At 39.1% G+C, this 22,106-nt stretch overlaps 1 protein-coding gene across 1 annotated transcript in view; it reads right to left on the bottom strand.

Annotated features, from left to right (window-relative positions):
- Window positions 1-22,106, bottom strand: part of UTRN (utrophin) — a 558,671-nt gene that overhangs the window by 351,510 nt on the left and 185,055 nt on the right. The window contains exons 25-33 of the mRNA XM_010851494.1: window positions 21,404-21,559; window positions 17,173-17,343; window positions 15,924-16,103; window positions 10,879-11,013; window positions 8,046-8,195; window positions 6,268-6,429; window positions 5,566-5,694; window positions 4,474-4,647; window positions 2,136-2,291 (exon numbers count right to left, since the gene is read on the bottom strand). Of these exons, the coding sequence (XP_010849796.1) occupies window positions 2,136-2,291; window positions 4,474-4,647; window positions 5,566-5,694; window positions 6,268-6,429; window positions 8,046-8,195; window positions 10,879-11,013; window positions 15,924-16,103; window positions 17,173-17,343; window positions 21,404-21,559 (1,413 nt within the window). The remainder of the gene's footprint in view (window positions 1-2,135; window positions 2,292-4,473; window positions 4,648-5,565; window positions 5,695-6,267; window positions 6,430-8,045; window positions 8,196-10,878; window positions 11,014-15,923; window positions 16,104-17,172; window positions 17,344-21,403; window positions 21,560-22,106) is intronic.

Genomic DNA, 22,106 nt, shown 5'->3' with positions numbered 1-22,106 from the left:
GCGACTTTTAATTTCATGGCTGCAATCACCATCTGCAGTGATTTTGGAGCCCAGAAAAATAAAGTCTGAAACTGTTTCCACTGTTTCCCCATCTATTTCCCATGAAGTGATGGGACCAGATGCCATAATCTTCATTTTCTGAATGTTGAGCTTTAAGCCAACTTTTTCACTCTCCAAAGCTCATCTTCAAATATCCTCCTGAGTGATGTAATCCCTCAAAACTTACTTAATTCAGGACCTTTTCTTTTTTCTCTATTGATATATCCTCTCCCTAGGCAATCTCATCATGACTGAAAATTTTAATTATCACCTCTATGCATATGACTCATAAAATTTATATCTTCATCCCAGATATATTCTCCAGACTTGAATAACTGTGTGAATATCTGACATATGCAATTAACTCTCTCAAAAAGAAGCTCTTACCATACGTGTTCCAGATGTGCAATGTATCAAAAATGGTATACAGTATATCACATCAGTAATCTAATCTTGAAGAAGTGAAATCCAAATTGCCCAGGAAATGTATGACTGTTAGTAATCTCAATGTGATCACAAAATTTCAGCTTGTATTCTCTGGGCTTGTGTAGAAACTTGGTTAATATTTAATAATCACAGAAGGGTCTAATATATTATCTAACACAGCTTTTCAATATTAATGAGAATGTTTCACTTCATTTGTTTCTGTGTTTTATCTTGTTTGTGCTTGTCTGGTTTCAGGGAAGAGATTCTCAATAAGAGAAGATGTTAAGCTTAATGGATCAAGTCAGTCACTCACAATAAAGGGCCTAACAACTTCCCCACAGATTCACTAAAATGTCCAAATTATAGATGTTTCTGAATAGGATTTTAAATCCTGCTGGATTAATGTGAAGTTCCTGATACTATTTATTACAGTCCTGATGTTTTTAACATTTCTCAATGGATTGTTCAATCTAGAAATCCAAGGACCAATAACCTGTGTTTATACAGAGACTATTACTTGTGGAGTTTCCTCATAATAACTTATGAAATGTCTGTAGCCTTTGAAAATATAGAAATTAGTCTGGATTAAATATTAAAAATACATTTCTATGTAACTATTCATCATTTTAATAGTAACATACTCTGTGAAAAGGTAAAAAGATATGATACTGAAAGATGAGCCCCACAGGTCAGTAGGTGTCTATATGGTCTATAAGGTGTCTATAAGGTCAATATGCTACTGGAGGAGAGTGGAAAAATAGCTCCAGAAGGAATGAAGAGGCTGAGCCAAAGTGAAAACAATGCTCAGTTGTGGATGTGACTGGTGGTGAAAGGAAAATCCAATACTGTAAAGAAAATATTGCATAGGAACCTGGAATGTTAGGTCCACGAATCAAGGTAAATTGGAAGTGGTCAAACAGAAGATGGCAAGAGTGCAAATTGACATTTCAGGAATCAGTGAACTAAAATGGACAGGAATGGGTGAATTTAATTCAGATGACCATTATAACTACTACAAAGCTATGGTTTTTCCAGCCATCATGTATGGATGTGAAAGTTGGACTATAAAGAAAGCTGAGCACCAAAGAATTGATGCTTTTGAACTGAGGTGGTGGAGAGGACTCTTGAGAGTCCCTTGGACTGCAAAGAGATCCAACCAGTCCATCCTAAAGGAGATCAACGCTGAATATTCATTGGAAGGACTGATGCTGAAGTTGAAACTCCAATACTTTGGCCACCTGATGCGGAGAACTGACTCATTGGAAAAGACTCTAATGCTGGGAAAGACTGAAGACGGGAGGAGAAGGGGACGACAGAGGATGAGATGGTTGGATGGCATCACTGACTCAATGGACATACGTTTGAGTGAGCTCCAGGAGTTGGTGATGGACAGGGAAGCCTGGTGTGCTACAGTCCATGGGGTCGCAAAGAGTCAAACATGACTGAGCAACTGAACTGAACTGAACTGTCGGCAAGAATCCCTTAGAAGAAATGGAGTGGCCCTCATAGTCAACACACACTTTTAAAGATATATAATAAAAATTATTGAAATAAATGAAAACATGTATTATTGATGTCATAAAATTCAAATAAGCATTCTTCTCCCAGAAGTAAAATTTTAGAATACACAAATGAGAGAGACAGAGGGGCAGTGCACCTTCCCTGCTCACCTGGGCACCCAGGTCATTGTAGAGAACCTTCAGAGAAGTCAGCTGCTCATCCATCCCCTTAGGGTTGTCGGTTTGCTGCTTCTGGACAATGTGCCTTCCTGTTTTGATTACAGTCTCCACTTCAAGCTTGACTTCACTCAAAATTTTATAGAGTTTCTTAAAAATAGAGCCAGACAAATTATACATATTAGTGAAAATGTGGTAACTGGAACCATTTCAGAACATGGATGACAAAGATTGACAGCTAAAAACTAACCGTGGAGATCAAAGGGCTTTATCTCTCTCAGATCTGGTTCAAAGAATGAGTAAGATGAAATCAAGGTTGAAATAATTTTTTAAATTCAGATAAGAAAATACACTCATAGAGATTGCCTTTTTTCAAATAAGACTAGTATAATCTCTATGAGATTATACTAGTCTTATTTTAAAAAAAGGCTCAAACCTGTATCTTAAAGGCTTAGGAAAGTACTTGATAATATGAACATTTTTCCTACAAAAAATGGGAAAACATGAAGACTAAAAATTGAAAGTCTAACATTTTTTTAAATTACATTTTTCAAAATCCTAAATGCCATTACTAGAAAAAAGCTAATGCTGGCTATTTCTGGCTGTGGGAATTTGGAAATATTAAGATTCAATTTTTTCTTACAGTTCTCTGAAGTACAAAGTCTACCACAATGAGCACATGTTAGTTATATAATGAAAAGACATATAAAACTTCCATACATCAATATGTATATGACCATAGAAAGTTGAAGTTATACAGGTCAAATTCAGAGATGCCCTCATCCTCATTGCTTTGAAACTGAAAAGCTTTATCCTGGGCAAGTTCTCTTATCTCCGTTCATCGTAGTGTTGACCTGAAACACCCATGTGGCATGGCCATGGACTAGATGACACAAGGTCAAGGGCAGTGCTTGCTTTGGTGATCTCTGTGTTCAGTAAATATGAATGTACATTCATACATGCACATGCACACATATTATGTATAAAAATTCATCCTATTTTTTCATCCTTCCATTCATTCCAGTTTTTAAGTAATCAAACAACCTTCAGTATGCAATAGACATGTGGAGATCACAGTTTTGAAAAGCACAAAGAACTCTTCCCAGACTTTTCTTAACATGTGTCATCTTCAGTTTTCTCATGATTCTTCTCAAGCAGAATACTAATTCTAAGACTGTGAATACTCAGGCATGTGATCTTTAAATTTCTGTGCAACTGAATTTTAAAATTCAAAATTAAAAGAGTAATAAAGTCTTTTAAATATTTTTTTCTTTTACATCTTAAGTTTAGATTTGATTTAAAATTTTATTTTCCTAGAGAATGATTTTTATGCTACCATATTACTGACATCCATTCTAAGTATAATTTCTTCTTTCACACTTTAGGCTTAAACTTTATAAATTAATATTTAAAATTTTACTTTCTTTGAGAATGAATTTGCTGTACATTGCAATATTCCTGACATTCATTCTAAGTATGGTTCTTCTGGTGGTGGTTTAGTTACTAAGTTGTGTCCGACTCTTGCAACCTCATGGACTGTACCCTGCCAGATTCCTCTTGTCCATGGGATTCTCCAGGCAGGAATACTGGAATGGGTTGCCATTTCCTGGTTCTTCTAGCTAACTCAAATTTATCCTTTCAAATTTAGCTGATTAGTCACATTCTGTCAAAGCCTTCCCCAACTTCATACTGTAATTAAGATATGTTTTCCTCTTGTTTTTAAATCATGTTATATACATGTCTATTCTAGTTTCCTTATCTCATTACACTGTACTTCAGTTCAGTTCAGTTCAGTCACTCAGTCGTGTCTGACTCTTTGCGACCCCATGAATCGCAGCATGCTAGGCCTCCCTGTCCATCACCAACTCCCGGAGTTCACTCAAACTCACGTCCATCAAGTTGGTGATGCCATCCAGCCATCTCATCCTCTGTCGTCCCCTTCTCCTCTTGCTCCCAATCCCTCCCAGCATCAGAGTCTTTTCCAATAAGTCAACTCTTTGCATGAAGTAGCCAAAGTATTGGAGTTTCAGCTTTAGCATCAGTCCTTCCAATGAACACCCAGGACTGATCTCCTTTAGAATGGACTGGTTGGATCTCCTTACACTGTACTAATTGATTTTAATCTCTGCTGTCTCTCTCTCCTATCTCTTCTAATTTCCTAGGAGGAAAGGACCATACTTCTAAATTTCTAACCTGTTTTTCACCATTTTTCCCTATTCTTAGCACATTTTAGACTAACAGCAATTGAACAAACCATGTACATAAGCACTAGATGAAGCCATATTAGCAACAGGAAAACCCACTGGACACATTAACCGCCCAGCGGCCTCACCATACACTTGTCCAGGTGGGTCTGTATGACATCAGGGTCCACATCCCTCACGTCCAGAACATGAAGCTCCGCTTTCACACCATCAAGCACGCGCTTGCAGTCAAGCATGCGCTGTTCAAAGTTAGCAGGCTTCTGGAAAAGCTGGAACTTTGTGGACACCTCTCGAAGTTTCCTCTGTTGGCAGAAATGAAAATAATAATTCACATTAGAATGATAATCTCTCTCAGCAGAGAATATTAGTATAATACATACTTCAAGAAGGGGTAGAATAAAGGAACAGTAAAAATACTCCTTAACAGAAATCTGTGAGGTTGCCTGATCATCTTAAGGAACTCTACAGCCCAGTGTCCTGAATTCCTTGACACTCAGGGTCTCAATCTGAAATATAATGAAAGGCTAAGCTAGCCTCTCTATAATGAAAACCACATTAATTTTCTCACCTGTCTGAAAAACACAGTTCAGAAACCTAGAATTCATAATGTCCTTCAACACAAGCTGAAAGTGAAAGTCAGTCTGCTTCTTCCATCACAAGGCTAAGTCCTACTGTGCCCCATGGACTCAGTCTGCCCAGTGTACCGGCCACACCAGTCCCGATGGAGTGCATGCATGTAGTCGTGTTCAACTCTCTGCAACCCCGTGGACTGTAGCCCACTAGGCTCCTCTGTCCACGAAATTTTCCAGGCAAGAATACTGGAGTGGGTTGCCATTTCCTTCTCCAGGGTACCTTCCCAACCCAGAGATCACACTCATGTCTCCTGCGTCTCCTGCATTGCCAGGCAGATTCTTTACCACTCAGCCTTCGGGGAAGCCTGTACTGATGGAGGTTCTGTGTCAATGGAAAGACTTATACAAAGTGAACTTCATATTGACATTGCTCTGTCTTCTCAACTCAACTAGAAAATTCAGATCCAACAGTTTCCACCCAAACAACAATTTGTTTCTGCTGCCCACCTTAGGACACAGGGTGCCTTCAACCAGCCCCTTCTTCACATCACAGAGAAGACCAAAAGCATCCCAGTCATCAGTTCTTTCTCATTTTCTTTTTATGCCCAACACACTGAGAAGTAAAAGGAAGCTGCTCTCCCTCCTCACCTGCAGCACATCCATCTGACTTCCTCCCCTGGCAGTCCGGCCCTCTGGGGAGGTCTGGGGTGGAGACCTCGTATTTCTTCTTAACTCCTCTAGAGTCAGCTCATGGGCTGAGATCTCTGCTTGGATTTTCTAGAGAGATTAGAAAAGGGAGAGAATGTCATTTTTAAGTTTCATAGAGTCATACAACAGGTAAAAACACACTCTGATACAAACTTTAATCAGCGTGCAGCATAATAATAACATGTGTGTGTGCCCAGTCACTCAGTGGTGTCCGACTCTTTGCAGCCCTATGGACTGTAACCTGCCAGGTTCTGCTGCCCATGGGATCTTCCAGGCAAGAATACTGGCGTGGGCTGCCATTTCCTCCTCCAGGATAATAACAGTATGGCCATCCATACTGTAGGACTCTGTGCATGGTGCACGAAGGTCTTTGCACTGGTCATTTTGAATGCTCACCAATTATTTACAAAGACAGAATTTTCCCAATTTCATAGCTAAGAAAATTAGAATTTTTAAATGGTGGCCATTCACTAGGACCTCACATAAAAACTATGAGAACCCCCAAACCCACATGCTCCCCTGCAAGGTCAGCCTCTCTCATTGACTCTGGGTTGAATGGCGGGCAGGGCTGGTTCCCATGCAGGTGAGATGATTACAGATGCTCCCTTTATGACTGGAACACCCTCACATCCATGGCAGTACCTGGGCTTCTTGAGGAACTTGGAAGGCATCTACCCTGTCAGTCAAGTACGTTGTGAGCTGCTTGTCCAGCTCCCCTAAGCTCTCCTGCAAGACCTGAAGCATGTGGTCAGTTTCCCGCAGGACCTGGAGCTGCTTTTCCAAAGAAATCTGCTTGCTCTCTGCCTACAGGAGGGGAAATGTAATCATTAGTCTCTCAGCACAAACAGAAATGGCTGAATATAAGAAAACCCTTGTGTTCTAACCACCAAGAAAAAGAGCAAACTATAAAAGCACTACTTCAAGACTTTGGCCTGCACTATAAACAATAATTAGCAAAATGGTGAAATTGTCCTTCTAATACCTTATGCATCTTGCAGGAAATTACTTCTTTCTATATATGTAACATGACAAAATAGGAAAATGCTTTTGCAGGCACTATGTTAAGTGAAATAAGTCAGAGGGTAAAGGACAAATACTGTATCACCTACTTATATGGGGAATCTAAAAAAATAACAAAAACAAGAAAAAAACAAAACAAACAAAAACAAACACCAAGCTAATAGAAACAGAGAATTGGTGGTTGCTAGAGGCTGGGGGCAGGGAGTAGGCAAAAAGGGTGATGAGGATCAAAAGTTACAAGCTTCTAGTTATAAATATATCAATCATGTCGAAGTGATATAAGGCATGATGGTTATGGTTAACAATACTGTATTGAGAGATTAGATCTCAGAAGTCCTCATATTGCAACTATGTATCATACCAGAGGTTAACTAGTCTTATAGTGGTAATTAATTTCTGCTGCTGCTGCTAAGTCATTTCAGTCATGTCCGACTCTGTGTGACCCCACAGAAGGCAGCCCACCAGGCTCCCCTGTCCCTGGGATTCTCCAGGCAAGAACACTGGAGTGGGTTGCCACTTCCTTCTCCAATGCATGAAAGTGAAAAAGTGAAAGTGAAGTCGCTCAGTCGTGTCCGACTCTTAGCAACCCCATGGACTGGAGCATACCAGGCTCCTCCATCCATGGGATTTTTCAGGCAAGAGTATTGGAGTGGGGTGCCATCACCTTCTCTAATTAATTTCTAATGTATACAAAAATCAGATCATTATGTTATACACCTGAAACTAATAAATGTCATATATCACTTATACCTCAATAAAAAAAGGGGGCCATTTATTAGACATTTAGGGCATTTTTAGGGCTCAATAAAAAGCCTATAAACAAAAATATAAAATATAACAGAATGTCTATAAATAGAGTGAATACATAAATCTCTATTTTTCCAAAGTTTACAAAAGTTCTACAGATATGCATAGTATCGAACCACTATTTGTTGCACTTTGGGGTTAAGTTTGAAGCTACTCATGATCTAATCATCAACAGTTATTTTTTAATATGTGTCTAAAAACTTGTAATACCCACTTATCCCTTCTATAAAGACAGTCTCCTTTCTTTCCTTACTGATATGAACATGCATGTTTGATACATTCTGAGTATATATCTAAGAGACAATGAATGGCTCTAATGTTTACTCGGATAATATGAGTTATTATCTTTATATAAAACTGTAATATAATCCTTAAAGAAAATTAAATAGTTCACAAGTAGCAACAATCTCAAAATTAAAAACTTTTTAATCATTAAGTTCTGCCTGCCTTATAAAGTCTGCTCCTTTCCACCTAGTATTTCAATGTCCTCAGCACCCCCATTGGTAACCAACTTTTCCCTTTGGTATAAGTTTTTGAGGTCAGCTCCATATCATAAACATTTAACCAACACTCAAGCGTGGCTCCATTCTTACCAGGTGACTGAGATCTTCATATCGACTGTTGAAAGCCTCCAGTTTCTCACTGATTATATCATCAAGGATTCCTCCATCAATCAGAGTCTGGCCAAGTTCCCGAATCTGGGTGCGATTGTCTGCTGGATGTCGCAAAACAGATTCTAAAGACTGGACAGGGACAAAGAAAAACAAATAATGCATTTACCAAGGCAAAATATATCAACGATCCTAAAATTGTTCACTTTTTTAAGACAAGCACTGTATGATATCACATATATGTAGAATCTTTAAAAGTCAAATTCATGGAAACAGGCACTTGCTGGGGGCGGTGGGTGGAGGAGAAGGGGAGAAATTGGCCAAAGGGTAAACATTTCCAACGATAAAATGAATAAATTCTGGGTGTGTAATATATAGCATGGTGATTATAGTTAACAAAACTGTATAATATATTTGAAAGTTGCTAAGAGAGTTGAAGGAAATGGCAACCCATTCCAGTGTTCTTGCCTGGAGAATCCCAGGGACGGGGGAGCCTGGTGGGTTGCCGTCTATGGGGTCGCACAGAGTCGGACACGACTAAAGCGACTTAGCAGCAGCAGCAGCAAGAGAGTAGATCTTAAAGGTTTTCACCACAAAAAATAAACGGTAATTATGTAAAGCAATAGAGATTTAACTAACCCTGTTGTGGTAATCATTTTTCAATATATGAGTGTATCAAATCAATCCACTGTACATCTTAAGCTTACACAATATTATATGCCAATTGTATCTCAATAAAATTGGAAGAAAAAACAAAATTGTTCATTTTTTTAAAGAAATAATTCTGCCTTCTAGAAATCTATCAAAGGAACAAGATCACAAATAATTAGATAAAATAAATAAAACAGAATTCCACATGAATGATGATATGATAAATCCACAAAAATAATTTCAATAATTATTAATTACATAGAGAAATGTTCATGGTATGATTCAAAGTTTAAAAACAAAAAACAATTATTATACAAATAGCATTATTTCAAACTGTTATTAATTACATTATTAAAAATAGGTTCTTATTTTTCTACAACATATATAAAATGCAAGGCACTGTTTTATACACACACACACACACACACACATATATATATACATGTGTGTGTGTTAGTCACTCAGTTGTGTCCAACTCCTTGCAACCCCATGGACTTTAGCCCACCAGACTCCTCTGTCCATGGAATTCTCCAGGCAAGGATACTGGAGTGGGTTGCCACTTTCTCCTCCAATATACACACACACACACACACATATACACACATAAATCTAATCATCGGGCTAAATACTATTTTCATATTACAGATGGGAAAACTGAAGCTCAGAGATATTAAGTAATTTGCCAACATACACACAGTAAAAAGAAGAGCTAAGGATTCCAACTTGGCTCCTAAGCTCCAAAGCCTTTGATCCTGCCACTAAAAGCACTACCTTTCAGCATGTAGATGTAAAAATAATAAGAAAAATAATTCTAAGGAAGTACACTAAAATGTTTTAAAGTGTTATCTTAGACTTGACTTTATACTTTTCTCCATGTTCCATATTTTTAGAATGTATATTTTGACTCTCATGTTAGGAAAGTATGTGTTTTTAAAATAAGCTTTGATTTTTTTTTAATACATTCAGCCTCTGACTCTATTTTATCTGAGAAAATGACATCTTCTCTCCAGCAGAGCATGTGGTTCCTAGAATTTAGATACCACATCTGACCTATTTCAAAAGCATCAAAAGAACTGATGCTTTTGAACTATGGTGTTGGAGAAGACTCTTGAGAGTCCCTTGGACTGCAAGGAAATCCAACCAGTCGATTCTGAAGATCAGCCCTGGGATTTCTTTGGAAGGAATGATGCTAAAGCTGAAACTCCAGTACTTTGGCCACCTCATGTGAAGAGTTGACTCATTGGAAAAGACTCTGATGCTGGGAGGGATTGGGGGCAGGAGGAGAAGGGGACGACAGAGGATGAGATGGCTGGATGGCATCACCAACTCGATGGATGTGAGTCTGAGTGAACTCCGGGAGTTGGTGACGGACAGGGAGGCCTGGCGTGCTGCGATTCATGGAGTCGCAAAGAGTGGGACATGACTGAGTGACTGAACTGAACTGAACTGAACTCTGACCTGTTTCTGACCTTTAATCCAGTCATCTACTTAATCACTTCATCACTTTCTGTTCTTACAGTTTTAAAAGCATAGCTACAATCCTCCTCTTTTAAGAAAATCTGTTCTCTCCACACTTTATTCCACCTAAGAAACAGTTACTCAGTTATCATGTGCCACAGGCTGTGTTGGTAACTGGGGGAAAACAGAAAATTCAGGCACATTTCTTGGCCTCAAGGAGCTCACGTTCAGGCATGGGGATAGGATCCCAGGCCTCTAACACTGCCGTTTTCAATCTGTCCTCCAACTTTTCACATCTGAAGAAAACAGAGTAGGAGTCACTGTAAACACAGTGGCTCCTTGCCATGTCTAAGGAGCAAAAATAACTTCATGAAGAAACGGGAGAGCAACTGTCCTAATAACATAAGGCAGAGTCTTATCCAGGGACTGGTAAAAAGAATCTGGAGAATCACTAGAGTGCTTTATGGTGTCTAAAATGTACTAATCAGAAAACAACTAACCATCTCATGAGGCTGAGTTAGTGGCTCACCAATAATCTAAATATATGATGGTATGAATATTTCAGGCAATGCAAGAAAACACAAGTTACACCGAAAACCACGGAGGAAGCAAAAGCATTTGCTGGCAAAAGGCATTATGTTCCTCATTTGAATTCTCTTTCAGCCTCACTGCAACAAAAAGCTCCACTCAGAGCGCAGGCTCCTACCTCCAGGGCTTCGCTGACAGCTTCTGTCTTCTCAGGCAGGGCTTCTGTGCTCTTCATGCGCTCTTCCAAAGTGTTTAGCCAGGTGGTCTCAAGATCCAAATAGTGAAGCAGTTCAATCCAACAAGACCATACCTCCTGAAATAGGTGCGGAAAAGTTAGACAAGACACGAAGCCATTTAGAGATACAGTGCATCTCTATGACTGCGCATTCTCTCTAATCAAGAATAATTTCATTTAGACATGAGTATAAATGGGCGTTCAGAAACTGATGAAGCTGGAATTTCAAACAAGTGGAATAAAATCCAATTCTTCAATTAATTGTATTAGACAAGTTAGAGGGAAAGTCAGTCAGTCCCTCAGTCGTGTCCGACTCTTTGTGACTGCATCAACTAGCGTGCCAGGCTCTTCTGTCCATGGAATTCTCCAGGCAAGAATAGTGGAGAGGGCAGCCCTTTCCTTCTCCAGGGAATCTTCCAGACCCAGGGATCGACCTGAGTCTCCTGCATTGCTGGCAGATTCTTTACCATCTGAGCCACAAGGGGAGCCCAAATGGAGGAAGGTGGAAGGCAAAGAGCAATTAGCTGCCTCATCTTTGTACCCTAAGATAAATTCCAAGGGTCTGTTTAAATGCCAAAAATAAAATTATGTATAGTAGAAGACGCCAGGAGGGAAACACTATTATTATGTTTTTTTTAATAGAAAGTTTTAAAAAATATACTCAGACTTGTAACTCTTTTTAACAACTATAAAGGAAATTGGAATTCCCTGGGGACCACCGTACTCCTATATAGACTTTTTCCAACTTTTTTCTAAATTCATATTAATGTGTCTGTATATGAAGAGAACCATATTTATCCAAATTGGAGTTTTACTATGCTTACTATATTAGCTGCTTCCTAGGTGGCTCAGTGGAAAAGAATCCACCTGTCAATGCATGGGACCCAAGAGATATGAGTTTGATCCATGGCTCGGGAAGATCCCCTAGAGAAGGAAATGGCAACCCACTCCAGTATTCTTGCCTATGAAATCCCATGGACAGGGGAGCCAGGTGAGCTACAGTCCATGGGGTCACAAGAGTTGGACACAACTTATTTTACTAAACAATAACAGCAATGCTATTAGTTGGGATCGACTTACTCCCTATTCCTATGGGGAGCTGGGTGTTAGAGCGTGAATTTATCCTCCAGTTCCTAAGAGTAAAATTATGGGAGGAACATGCCCCTTGGAAGAGCCTATCTGACTGATAAATTTAGGAGACAGAGCTCAGCATGGAGTCTCCTGCATTGGTCCTCTTTCAGACCCACTAAGAGAGGACACATTTTAGCATGGACTCCATGTGAGATATTCTTACCATGTCAGGGGTCAGCCAATTTTCCTATAAAAGGCCAGATAGTAAATATTTTAGGTTTTACAGACCACATTTGGTCTCTGTCACAGATTCTTCTTTGTTTATTCTTTCTGTCTGTGTTGTTTTGTTTTTAACAATGCTTTTAAAATATACAAACAATTTTTAGCTCCTGGGCCATACAAAAACAGCCACAAAGCAGATTTGACCTTTAGGCTATAATCTGCCAACTCCTGACTAAGACTGGAAGGGAAAAGAGGTTTCTTGTCCCCCAAATTTCTATAGGCAGGAAGCAGGCTGAGAGATGTACTCAGCTGAGGGACTTCCCTGGTGGTCCACTGGCTAAAACTCTGCGCTCCCAATGCAAGGGTCCTGGGTTCGATCCCTGGTCAGGGAACGAGATCCCACATGCAGCAATTAAGAGTTCTCATGCCACAACTAAAGACCCCACATGCTGTAACTAAGAACTGGCACAGCCAAATAAATAAATATTTAAAAAGAAAGAAAGAAATCTGCTGTAAAAAAGTCATAAAACTGGTGGAGAGAGACCTGGAGGAGAGGCCATCAGGAAAGTTCCAGCTGAGATCCCACTTGAACGCAGCAGCGACCTGAGTGGAATATCCATAAACCACACGGAGCAGAAGAGCCACCCAGCTCAGCCAAATCATCCCACAAAACCATAAAAATTAATAAATGGGTGCTTCTGCAAGCTATTACCTTTGGGAGAGCTTTGTTATGCAGCCATGAATAACTGAAACATGAGAGTATACACTAAAAATATAAAAACATGTTTGGGAAGATTAAACACCATCTTCTGGATAACAGTTACTTCAAGAGAGGGATCAAGAGATGGGATGGAATGGGAAAGAAGGGAACAGGTTCTGTAATGCCAATGTATTCTATTTTAGAGGGTTCGGGATGGCGAGCCCGTGTATGCCTGATATTTAAAAAAAAAAAAAAATTAAAAAATTTAAAAAAATAAAATAAAAACAAGATCTGGAAAAATTTGGGGAAATGTTAACATTAGCTATATCTGAGGGATGTATTTATGGGTGTTAGTAATATCATCTGTACTCTTCAAGAAGTTTGTAATACTTCATAATTTAAAACACTTTAAAGGAATATAGAAATAATCAAGGTAATAAAGTTGGACTCTTCAGAAGAAAGGCATCCTTACTTTAATTTAGAAATTTGGGCTGTTTCTACCCAAGGTCCATAATTCTGAGTGCTTGCATTCAAATCTCTTTCTTTTTGCCACTTTTCCATTCAAAGATACCAAGGTGTCATCTCTTCTCTTTTATCTATATTGTTTTCTTACACTTTTCCTTTATTCTCTTAAGCTAATTCTCTCAAATTAATTCCCAAATAATTCTAAAAGTATTTCTCAAAGCAATACTAAAACCTTGAAATATTTTCATTCTTCATTCTCAAACTATCACCTCTGGGTGATAAAGACACCATGAAGAAATGACACAGAATTTATGGTGGTCTTTCATTAGCTTGGGATACCTTGGGACTCTATTATTTAAACATATGGTGAGAAGCTATTTTGGCTATAAATAAACAGGAAAACAAAGAAATAAAAGCAAAATCATGGATGGTTAGGACAGAAAAGACAAGACTGTAGTAGAACTCAATTCCAGGATCATCCAGCGGGACTTCAGATTAGCCATACATAATGTTACACACATGTTCACAGAATTTTAAATTCTCAGATGAGTAACCTCAGGCGTTTCATGTTAGACAATATCTTAATAAAGAATGAAGTAGCATTTGACTTGCAGCTTCCTTACTGTGACTTGATTAGCAGCAGTGCCTGTGTAATCCAAATTACACACAATTTATCTTAGCACAGGTCTTCCCTGGTAGCTCAGACAGTAAAGAATCCACCTGCAATGTGGGAGACCTGGGTTCCATCCCTGTGTTCGGAAGATCCTCTGGAGGAGGGCATGGCAACCCATTCCAGTATTCTTGCCTGGAGAATCCCATGGACAGAGGAGACTGGCAGGCTACAGTCCATGGGGTCACAAAGAGCCGGACACGACCGAGCAACACAGCACACAACACACATCTTAGCACAAAAGAGATTCAGAAAGAGTGACTAATGAGTGAATTTACTTTATAGATTACAATTGTCAGTGACATTTTAGGATTTATCACAATAGAATCATTTGTTTTAGGCTGAACTGAATTTAAATTAAAACTGCTATAAATTGAAGAGCTTCTTCGGAGAAGGCAATGGCACCCCACTCCAGTACTCCTGCCTGGAAAATCCCATGGACGGAGGAGCCTGGAAGGCTGCAGTCCATGGGGTCGCTGAGGGTCGGACACAACTGAGCAACTTCCCTTTCACTTTTCACTTTCATGCATTGGAGAAGGAAATGGCAACCCACTCCAGTGTTCTTGCCTGGAGAATCCCAGGGACGGGGGAGCCTGTGGGCTGCCATCTATGGGGTCACACAGAGTCGGACACGACTGAAGTGACTTAGCAGCAGCAGTAGCAGTAGAAGAGCTTCTTAAGTTTTTTCAATGAGATGTAACAAAAATCACACATATGAAAACGAACAAGCAAACACTTAATATTAAAAAAAACTTCACAGAATCATCTACATCTTAAAGCCAATGGCCAAGGTACAGGAAACGGCCCAGCAAAAATACCAGCACATTCAAGTTAGTGTTTCCTTCATTCTCAGTAAAACCTATAATTCTGTGTTCAGTTACTCAGTCACATCTGACTCTTTGAGACTCCATGGACTATAGCCTGCTAGGCTCCTCTATCCGTGGAATTTTCCAGGCAAGTAAACTGGAGTGGGTTGCTTTTTCCTGCTCCAGGGGATCTTCCCAACCCAGGGACTGAACCAGCATCTCCTAAACTGGCAGGCAGATTCTTTACCACTGTACTGTCTGAAAAGCCAAGGTAATCACCACCTATCTATAATTTCTTTTAATAAAATATAAGTGGGAAGGTATAACATTAAGTATTACACTATCATTCTGGAATTTTAAAATGACACATGTACACATTTTTAACAATTATACATATTAAGCAGATACAAACTGTAATTTCCAAAAAATATTTTAAAAATTAAGCTCTGAAATTTTTGGCTTATAAAAATAACCTTAAATGCAGGATGTCAAAAAGTTTAAATAACTATTATGATGGTCAGCCACATATAAGCCACATTTCTTTCAAGTTTAAAGTACCTCTCCTAAGAACTAGGCTAATGGTTGCTTCTTCATTTATAAATTTAGACACCACTGTAAAAAAGAAACCTCAGTTCATCTCTGTGTACTACCAGGCAAAAAAAAGAGGAAGTACTCATTGTACATTGTTTTAGAATTTCAGAACAGGAACAGACCCCACAGACCATTGGTATTATGAAAACCTTGCTTTCACATTTAGTCAATGTCTAAAGCTAAGAAGAAACTTTTCCAAGAACCTTCCACCAACTGCAGTCAGAGCCTTATATCCAATTTTCTTTTCTCTCTGCTTCATTTTTATCAACCTATTACCTAAATTATCATCTAATAATATAGTGTAACTATTATTATTGCCAATCATTATCTCAATCATTAAAGAACTACTTTTATGATATAGTATTTGAAAAGAAAAATGGAGGGGTTTTTTCCAAGATATGGAAACAGCCAGTACATTACAGAGTTTGAATCTCAGAAAGGCATCTGAGAAAAGATCCCGTACCTCTAGGGTGTGGCACTTTCCTCGAATTCTATTACAAAGAAGTTGGTAATTCTCCAGCACGACATTCAGCTCAGATGTCAGCTCCTGGCCACCAGAGGGCACTTTTGCAGCTAGTAACTTGATGCTGTCCTTGAGAATCTTCACTCGCACCTCCTTCTGCAGCACGTCCTCTTTCGCCCTCTGTTCCAACACAGAATGAACTTAAAAATCAGCTCCCTGTCTCAGTAACCAATTTCTTCTTCAAAAAATAACCAAACCAAAACTAAAACATCCAGATGATTCTAACTACCTAGTTGGAACTATAGAGTACTTTTTGAAATAAGAGTGCTAACTACAACAGCAGAAATTAATACAACATTGTAAAGCAATTATGTGAAGTGAAAGTTGCTCAGTCGTGTCTGACTCTTTGCTACCCCATGGATTATACAGTCCATGGAATTCTCCAGGCCAAAATACTGGAGTGGGTAGCCTTTCCCTTGCACTGGTAAAACATAATCCTTTTAAAAACTATCTGCGCAGAGACTTTTTGCTTTTGTTATACTTATAGGCAAGGTGCAACTCATTTTTTTTTTTAAGTAGCTTTCAAGACACTCTGTCCTTTGGCCTCAACACTGAAGGACTTTACTGTCTGGGAATGATATCCAGTTCTTTTCGTATATATAAAAAAGAGACTGGGCAAGGCTATTGACACGGGAATGTAAGTTTACAAGCAATACATCCTGTGGACCCCACTGACATTGAATCCCTTGACAATATTCCTATGACTATTCTTACCTGCCCCAGTGAAATGTGTGGTATTCATGTGTGCCCTATGTATTAGCTGGAAGAATATGGCTGGTGAAATAAACACAGCTCCCAACTGAAATGGGTAAGTCTCGCTTGTTTCTTATGAAAAATAATTCTTCCTGACAATACTGGGAAATAAACAGTGGTGATGGTTACACAACATTGTGAATATAAAACTGAGGCCAGTAAATGAGTCATTCTCTGCAGCTCCTCAAGATTGTAACACAGAAGACTTTGTCAGGGGCCCTCATGGACTCAACTCATGGCCGAAGTTCCACACGTGGAGTCTCAGCTTCCTACCCCTACCCAAATCATTAATGGTAGCTGCCCTTCTACTTGTTTGAAATTTTCCTGTGAGAGATTTTATGTACATACTACCCTCTAAGGCTAGGTAGATGACTGACTGATTTAAACAGAGGAGCTGAGACATCAAGCCCCTTGACCCTAACTGCCCCAGGCTCACCTTCATTTCTTCCACAGCACTCTCAAGTTCTTCTGGTGACTTGTATTCAAAGTCCCTCTCCAGGTAGTCCTCTTCTGCCTGGGTCATCCATTCCTGCATCTCCGCCAAGTCTTTTTTCAAGTTCACCACTTTTTCCTGACTTTCCGACAACCTATTTTTTTTAATAGCAATCTACAAAGGAAAAGTCATTCGCTCAAATAAACAAATATTAATATATTAAATGTCAACTTCTAGTCTTTAATATCTAAAGACAGAGTAATAAGTTTCCACCAAGAATCTCAAGATTTAAAAGTCAGATGAAGCCCTTAATACATTTGGTCCTGATGCTGTGGAATATAAGCAATAATGAAAACAACAATTATAACTGGGATTCACTATCACATTTTGGACATTAATGTGGAAATATCTAGTATAATTTTGAAAATGCAACCGAAGGACTCTAACTTACATCAATAAAAGCATACATCTCAAGGAAATCTATTAACTGAAGCAGCCAAAATGTCCATTTTCTCCTTCTTAACAGGATTCCGCATTAAAACTGCATTTTTAGAAAACAGAGAAGAGGGACTTCGCTGGTGGTCCAGTGGTTAAGAATGTGCCGGCTAATGCAGGGGTCACAGGTCTGGGAAAATTCCACATGCCGCAGGGCAACTAACCACTGACGGCTAACATGCATGCACCATAAATACTAAAGTCCACATCCCTAGAGCCCACGCTCTGCCACAAGAGAAGCCACTGCAATGACAAGCCCATGCGCTGCAACTAGAGAGAAGTCCCTGCTCTCCACAACTAGAGAAAACCCGCAGCCACAAAGATCCGGCACAGCCAAAACTAAATAAATCAAAAATAATTCAAAAAATAGAGAAGACTACTACTAAAGATATTCATAAAACACTGCTTTACAAAACTTGGGTTTTGATAACCTGCTCTACTGGTATATTTCACGCAGCTACAAAAAAGTTACATTAGAAGATAGATATGTGTCTGAATCTGGTTCAATAACTTTGTCAACTATTTCAGGGAGCCTGAAAACACCCTTCAGAGAGATCCTACCTCTAACCACACACTGATTTCTACTGTGAAAGAAGATATCATACCACGTAGATCATCCAGGACTCATTCCACTATTCAACTTCCCGCTCAAATGAAATCTCACAGTACTGGTCACCTTGCCAGGGCTCGGTTGGCTGTGAAACTGATGGTGATGGAAGGGCAGTACAGGAATAGGATGGCTCTCACAAGAATAAGGGGGAATTCTTACTGGCTTTCCTGTTCCACTGTCCAAACAGGGTCATGGTCATAAAAATAGACGGGCACTAAACAAGGGCTTGGATTTCACTGCCCAACATGGAACTCAGAAAGCCTACTGCCAGCAACCCACAACAGCCCTGCTGAGCAACACTTCAACCTGATGAGCTTTAAAAAAAAGGAAATACAGATTTCGGGGACCCACATTCCCCAAATTCTTTTCACAAGTAGTCAGTTATATACAATTTTCATGGAGTCTCAGAGAAGTAAGAAAGATAAAGACACTGCAGCAAACTTCTCAAAAAAAGAAAAGCTCAAAGTTATCATTAGTTATTCTGAGATTATATACTTTCTATATTTTGGCATTAAGATGTTTTCCTTTCATGAGATTGGGAATATGGAAGACTGCTTTTACTTGTTGATTTTATATGTCTGTCCTTCCTTAGAAAAATAAAAATTTCGCAACATGATGTTTGTCCAAAATTTCTTCAACCTTTTTACTACTCAATGAAATACAATAGTTTAGAACTCCTTTACATAATTACTCACACAGCACATGCTTGCCTTCTTGCTGGAGACACTTAAAAAATTTTCCTGTGCATTTATCCCCATACTTTGAGTTAATGCTAAGTTGCTAAGTCACTTCAGTCATGTCCGACTCTGTGCAACCCCATAGACGGCAGCCCACCAGGCTCCCCCGTCCCTGGGATTCTCCTGGCAAGAACACTGGAGTGGGTTGCCATTTTCTTCTCCAATGCATGAAAGTGAAAAGTGAAAGTGAAGTCGCTCAGTCGAGCCTGACTCTTAGTGACCCCATGGACTCCAGCCTTCCAGGCTCCTCCATCCATGGGATTTTCCAGGCAAGAGTACTGGAGTGGGGTGTCATTGCCCTCTCCATATATACATAGATAGATACATATCTATCTATCAATAGATTAATAGATATAAATATCTACATGTATCTAAGGCTCTATCTATCAATCTATCCATCTATCTCTTGTCTTCCTTGGTCCTCATCATCACTTCCAAACCATTTTCCTTATTTACTTCCCCAAAATACCCCAGGTCCTTTTAAGCACATATCATCAAATTATAACACATTTAGAGGAGTCTGAATTTGACTAGAATATAAGATGATATTATGAAAGCATTTTCTTAAGTGTGACAATGATATCATACTTTTGTAAAAGACTGTCCTCATTCATGGAAGAAGCATGCTGAAGTATTTAAGACTGAAGTGTCAAAATACTTTCAACTTCCTGTCAAAACTACATGTAGCAAAAAAAAAAAAAAGGCAAACATGGTAAAACACTAACAATTGGCAAATTTAGGAATGGCTTATGGCTGTTCCCTCAACCATAACTTTAACTGTTCCTTAAAATTCCACTTGTTCAAAATAAGGAAATTGTGGGGAAACAAAATACTCAGGGATGTAAATATAAAGTTTTCTTGTATAAACATTAAATAAAAAAACACTGTATTGAGAGATATATACCATCTACATGTAGAGTATTCCTGCATTTCACATTTTCACTTCTCATTCTTTTATCCCTTCTCACTCACTTCAGCTCTATGCAACCTCACTATTATTTCACTAACAAAATAAAACAATCAAAAGGAAACTACTACACCGTATTCCTACAGTACCCACAGTTGCTGCCCCATCCATTACCAGAGAGGGACCTCCTAACAGGAGCTCTTTCACTTAAAGGGTGGACCTCATCCACTCTTGCCTAACCACAGACTTTATTTCAGTCATTATCTTCTCTCAGTCTTCTGTATCATCCCCTCTTTCTAAGTGAAATCTTTTTTGACATGCAAACTTTCAATAATATATTTGAAAAAAAATAATTACAAAAACACTTCTTTGGATCCCCATGTCCCTTCTACTACAAATCTCATTTCTCTGTTCCCCCGAATAGAGAAATTCTCAAAGCTGGTTACCCTTGCCCCAGGACCTCATCTCCTTTCCTCTCCTCAACACTCTGTAGTATGACTTTATTTCCCACCACGCCATTGGAACCACTTTTCTCAAGGTCATCAAAAGCTTCCATCTAATGTGCTTTCCAGTTTTGGAAAGTTTTCTCCACCCAGCTTTTGGGGTCTTACTCCTCTGGCATTTCCCCTGGGGCAAACCTTTCCTCCTTAGCATCCTTGGCTGGTGATTAGTGCTGGAAACCCCATTTGCAGGTACTGTAATTTTGAATTTAGTCCCAGTATGGGCAGCATCACTTGACCTATTCCCACTAAAGCTTCTCCTTGAGTTTTTCACCATTTCAGTAAATGGCACCACAATTTACACAAACTGGAAGCTTCGCAAAAATCCAGAACAGTTGCTAACTATTCACTTTTTCTCATATCACATTAATCTATTACTAGACTCCCATCTCCACTTTCGAAATTTAGTCCAAACCTAACACTTCCCATGACCTCCACCACTATCTCCCTAGTCCAAGGGGCCATCTTCTTTCTCTGAGACTGCAACAACCTTTTAAGTATTCTCCCTATTTTTATTCTTGCTTTCCCAGAGCAAATTATCCACATGGAAGCCAAAGTGATCTTAACAGATCTATCATATGTCAATTCAATGCTCAAAACCCTCTGCTTTCTAAGTGAAATCATACTTGAAATAAAATTCAAAATCTATGCCTCAAAAGCAATACACAACCCATCTCTTCCTACCTCCCGACCCCAAATCCTTCCCTCCAACCTGCTACCTCTTCCCCTCCATTCTATTCCAGCTACAATGACTTTCTTGTTCTTTATTGCACACATCAAGCTCATTCCCATCCAGGGACAGAGTGGACAACAGTCCCCACCCTTCATTTAAAAAGTTATCCAATTCTTGTCCCAACCTGCCACCCATGCTGTAGTTATTCTAGATCACTGGTTTTCAGTCTGGATGGGATATAAAATTATTCAGTCAAGAGAAGCCATTATCTACCTCTTGAAATTCATATGCAGGTTAAGCTGAAAAACTTACCTCCTTGCTAAATTTCTCCAGTTGTGATTGGCAGTCAACTAGTTTTGTTTGCATCCAGGCTTTGATTCCAGCAACTGGACAGCTTCGAAGGTTAGCCTCTATTTCTTTCATGTCTTTCAGAGATGATTCGATTGTTTCTATTTCATTAACAAATGCCTGAACACATAAAATAAGCCCTTGTTGAGTCCATTCCGACATAAGTGGATGCCATTATTATAGTCTGTCTGCCTCTATCCCTGCAAATATTTTAAGAACATACTGCTTGAGAGTAAAGATGTTTAACAACTTAAGAAATATTGTGTCTTAAGAAATTCATTTCACCTGGGTGATTCAAATAGCCATCTGCCAAATTAGACTGCAAATACTTGACTTTAAGAAGGGAATAGTACTTTTAATTATTTTTTTTTAAAGTTGCTCAGTCATGTCCGACTCTTTGCGACCCCATGGACTGTAGCCTACCAGGCTCCTCTGTCCATGGGATTTTCCAGGCAATAGTACTGGAGTGGATTGCCATTTCCTTACAGAAGCCTAATGATTCCACCAAATATAAAACGCATGAAGTATTACTGGCAAACTTCATTTGTAAAAAGCGTTTTTCTTAAAGTCTCACCATAAGTACAGTAAGAGTGATATACAATTGGTAATTATGACACTAAGATTGTCACTGCAACGTAAAACAGCAGCCACTAATGAACTAAAATTG

The sequence above is a fragment of the Bison bison genome, unplaced genomic scaffold (assembly GCF_000754665.1).
Source record: "Bison bison bison isolate TAMUID 2011002044 unplaced genomic scaffold, Bison_UMD1.0 scf7180017864303, whole genome shotgun sequence".
Classification (NCBI taxonomy): Eukaryota; Metazoa; Chordata; class Mammalia; order Artiodactyla; family Bovidae; genus Bison; species Bison bison.
This window is presented reverse-complemented; position numbering and strand designations above follow the sequence as displayed.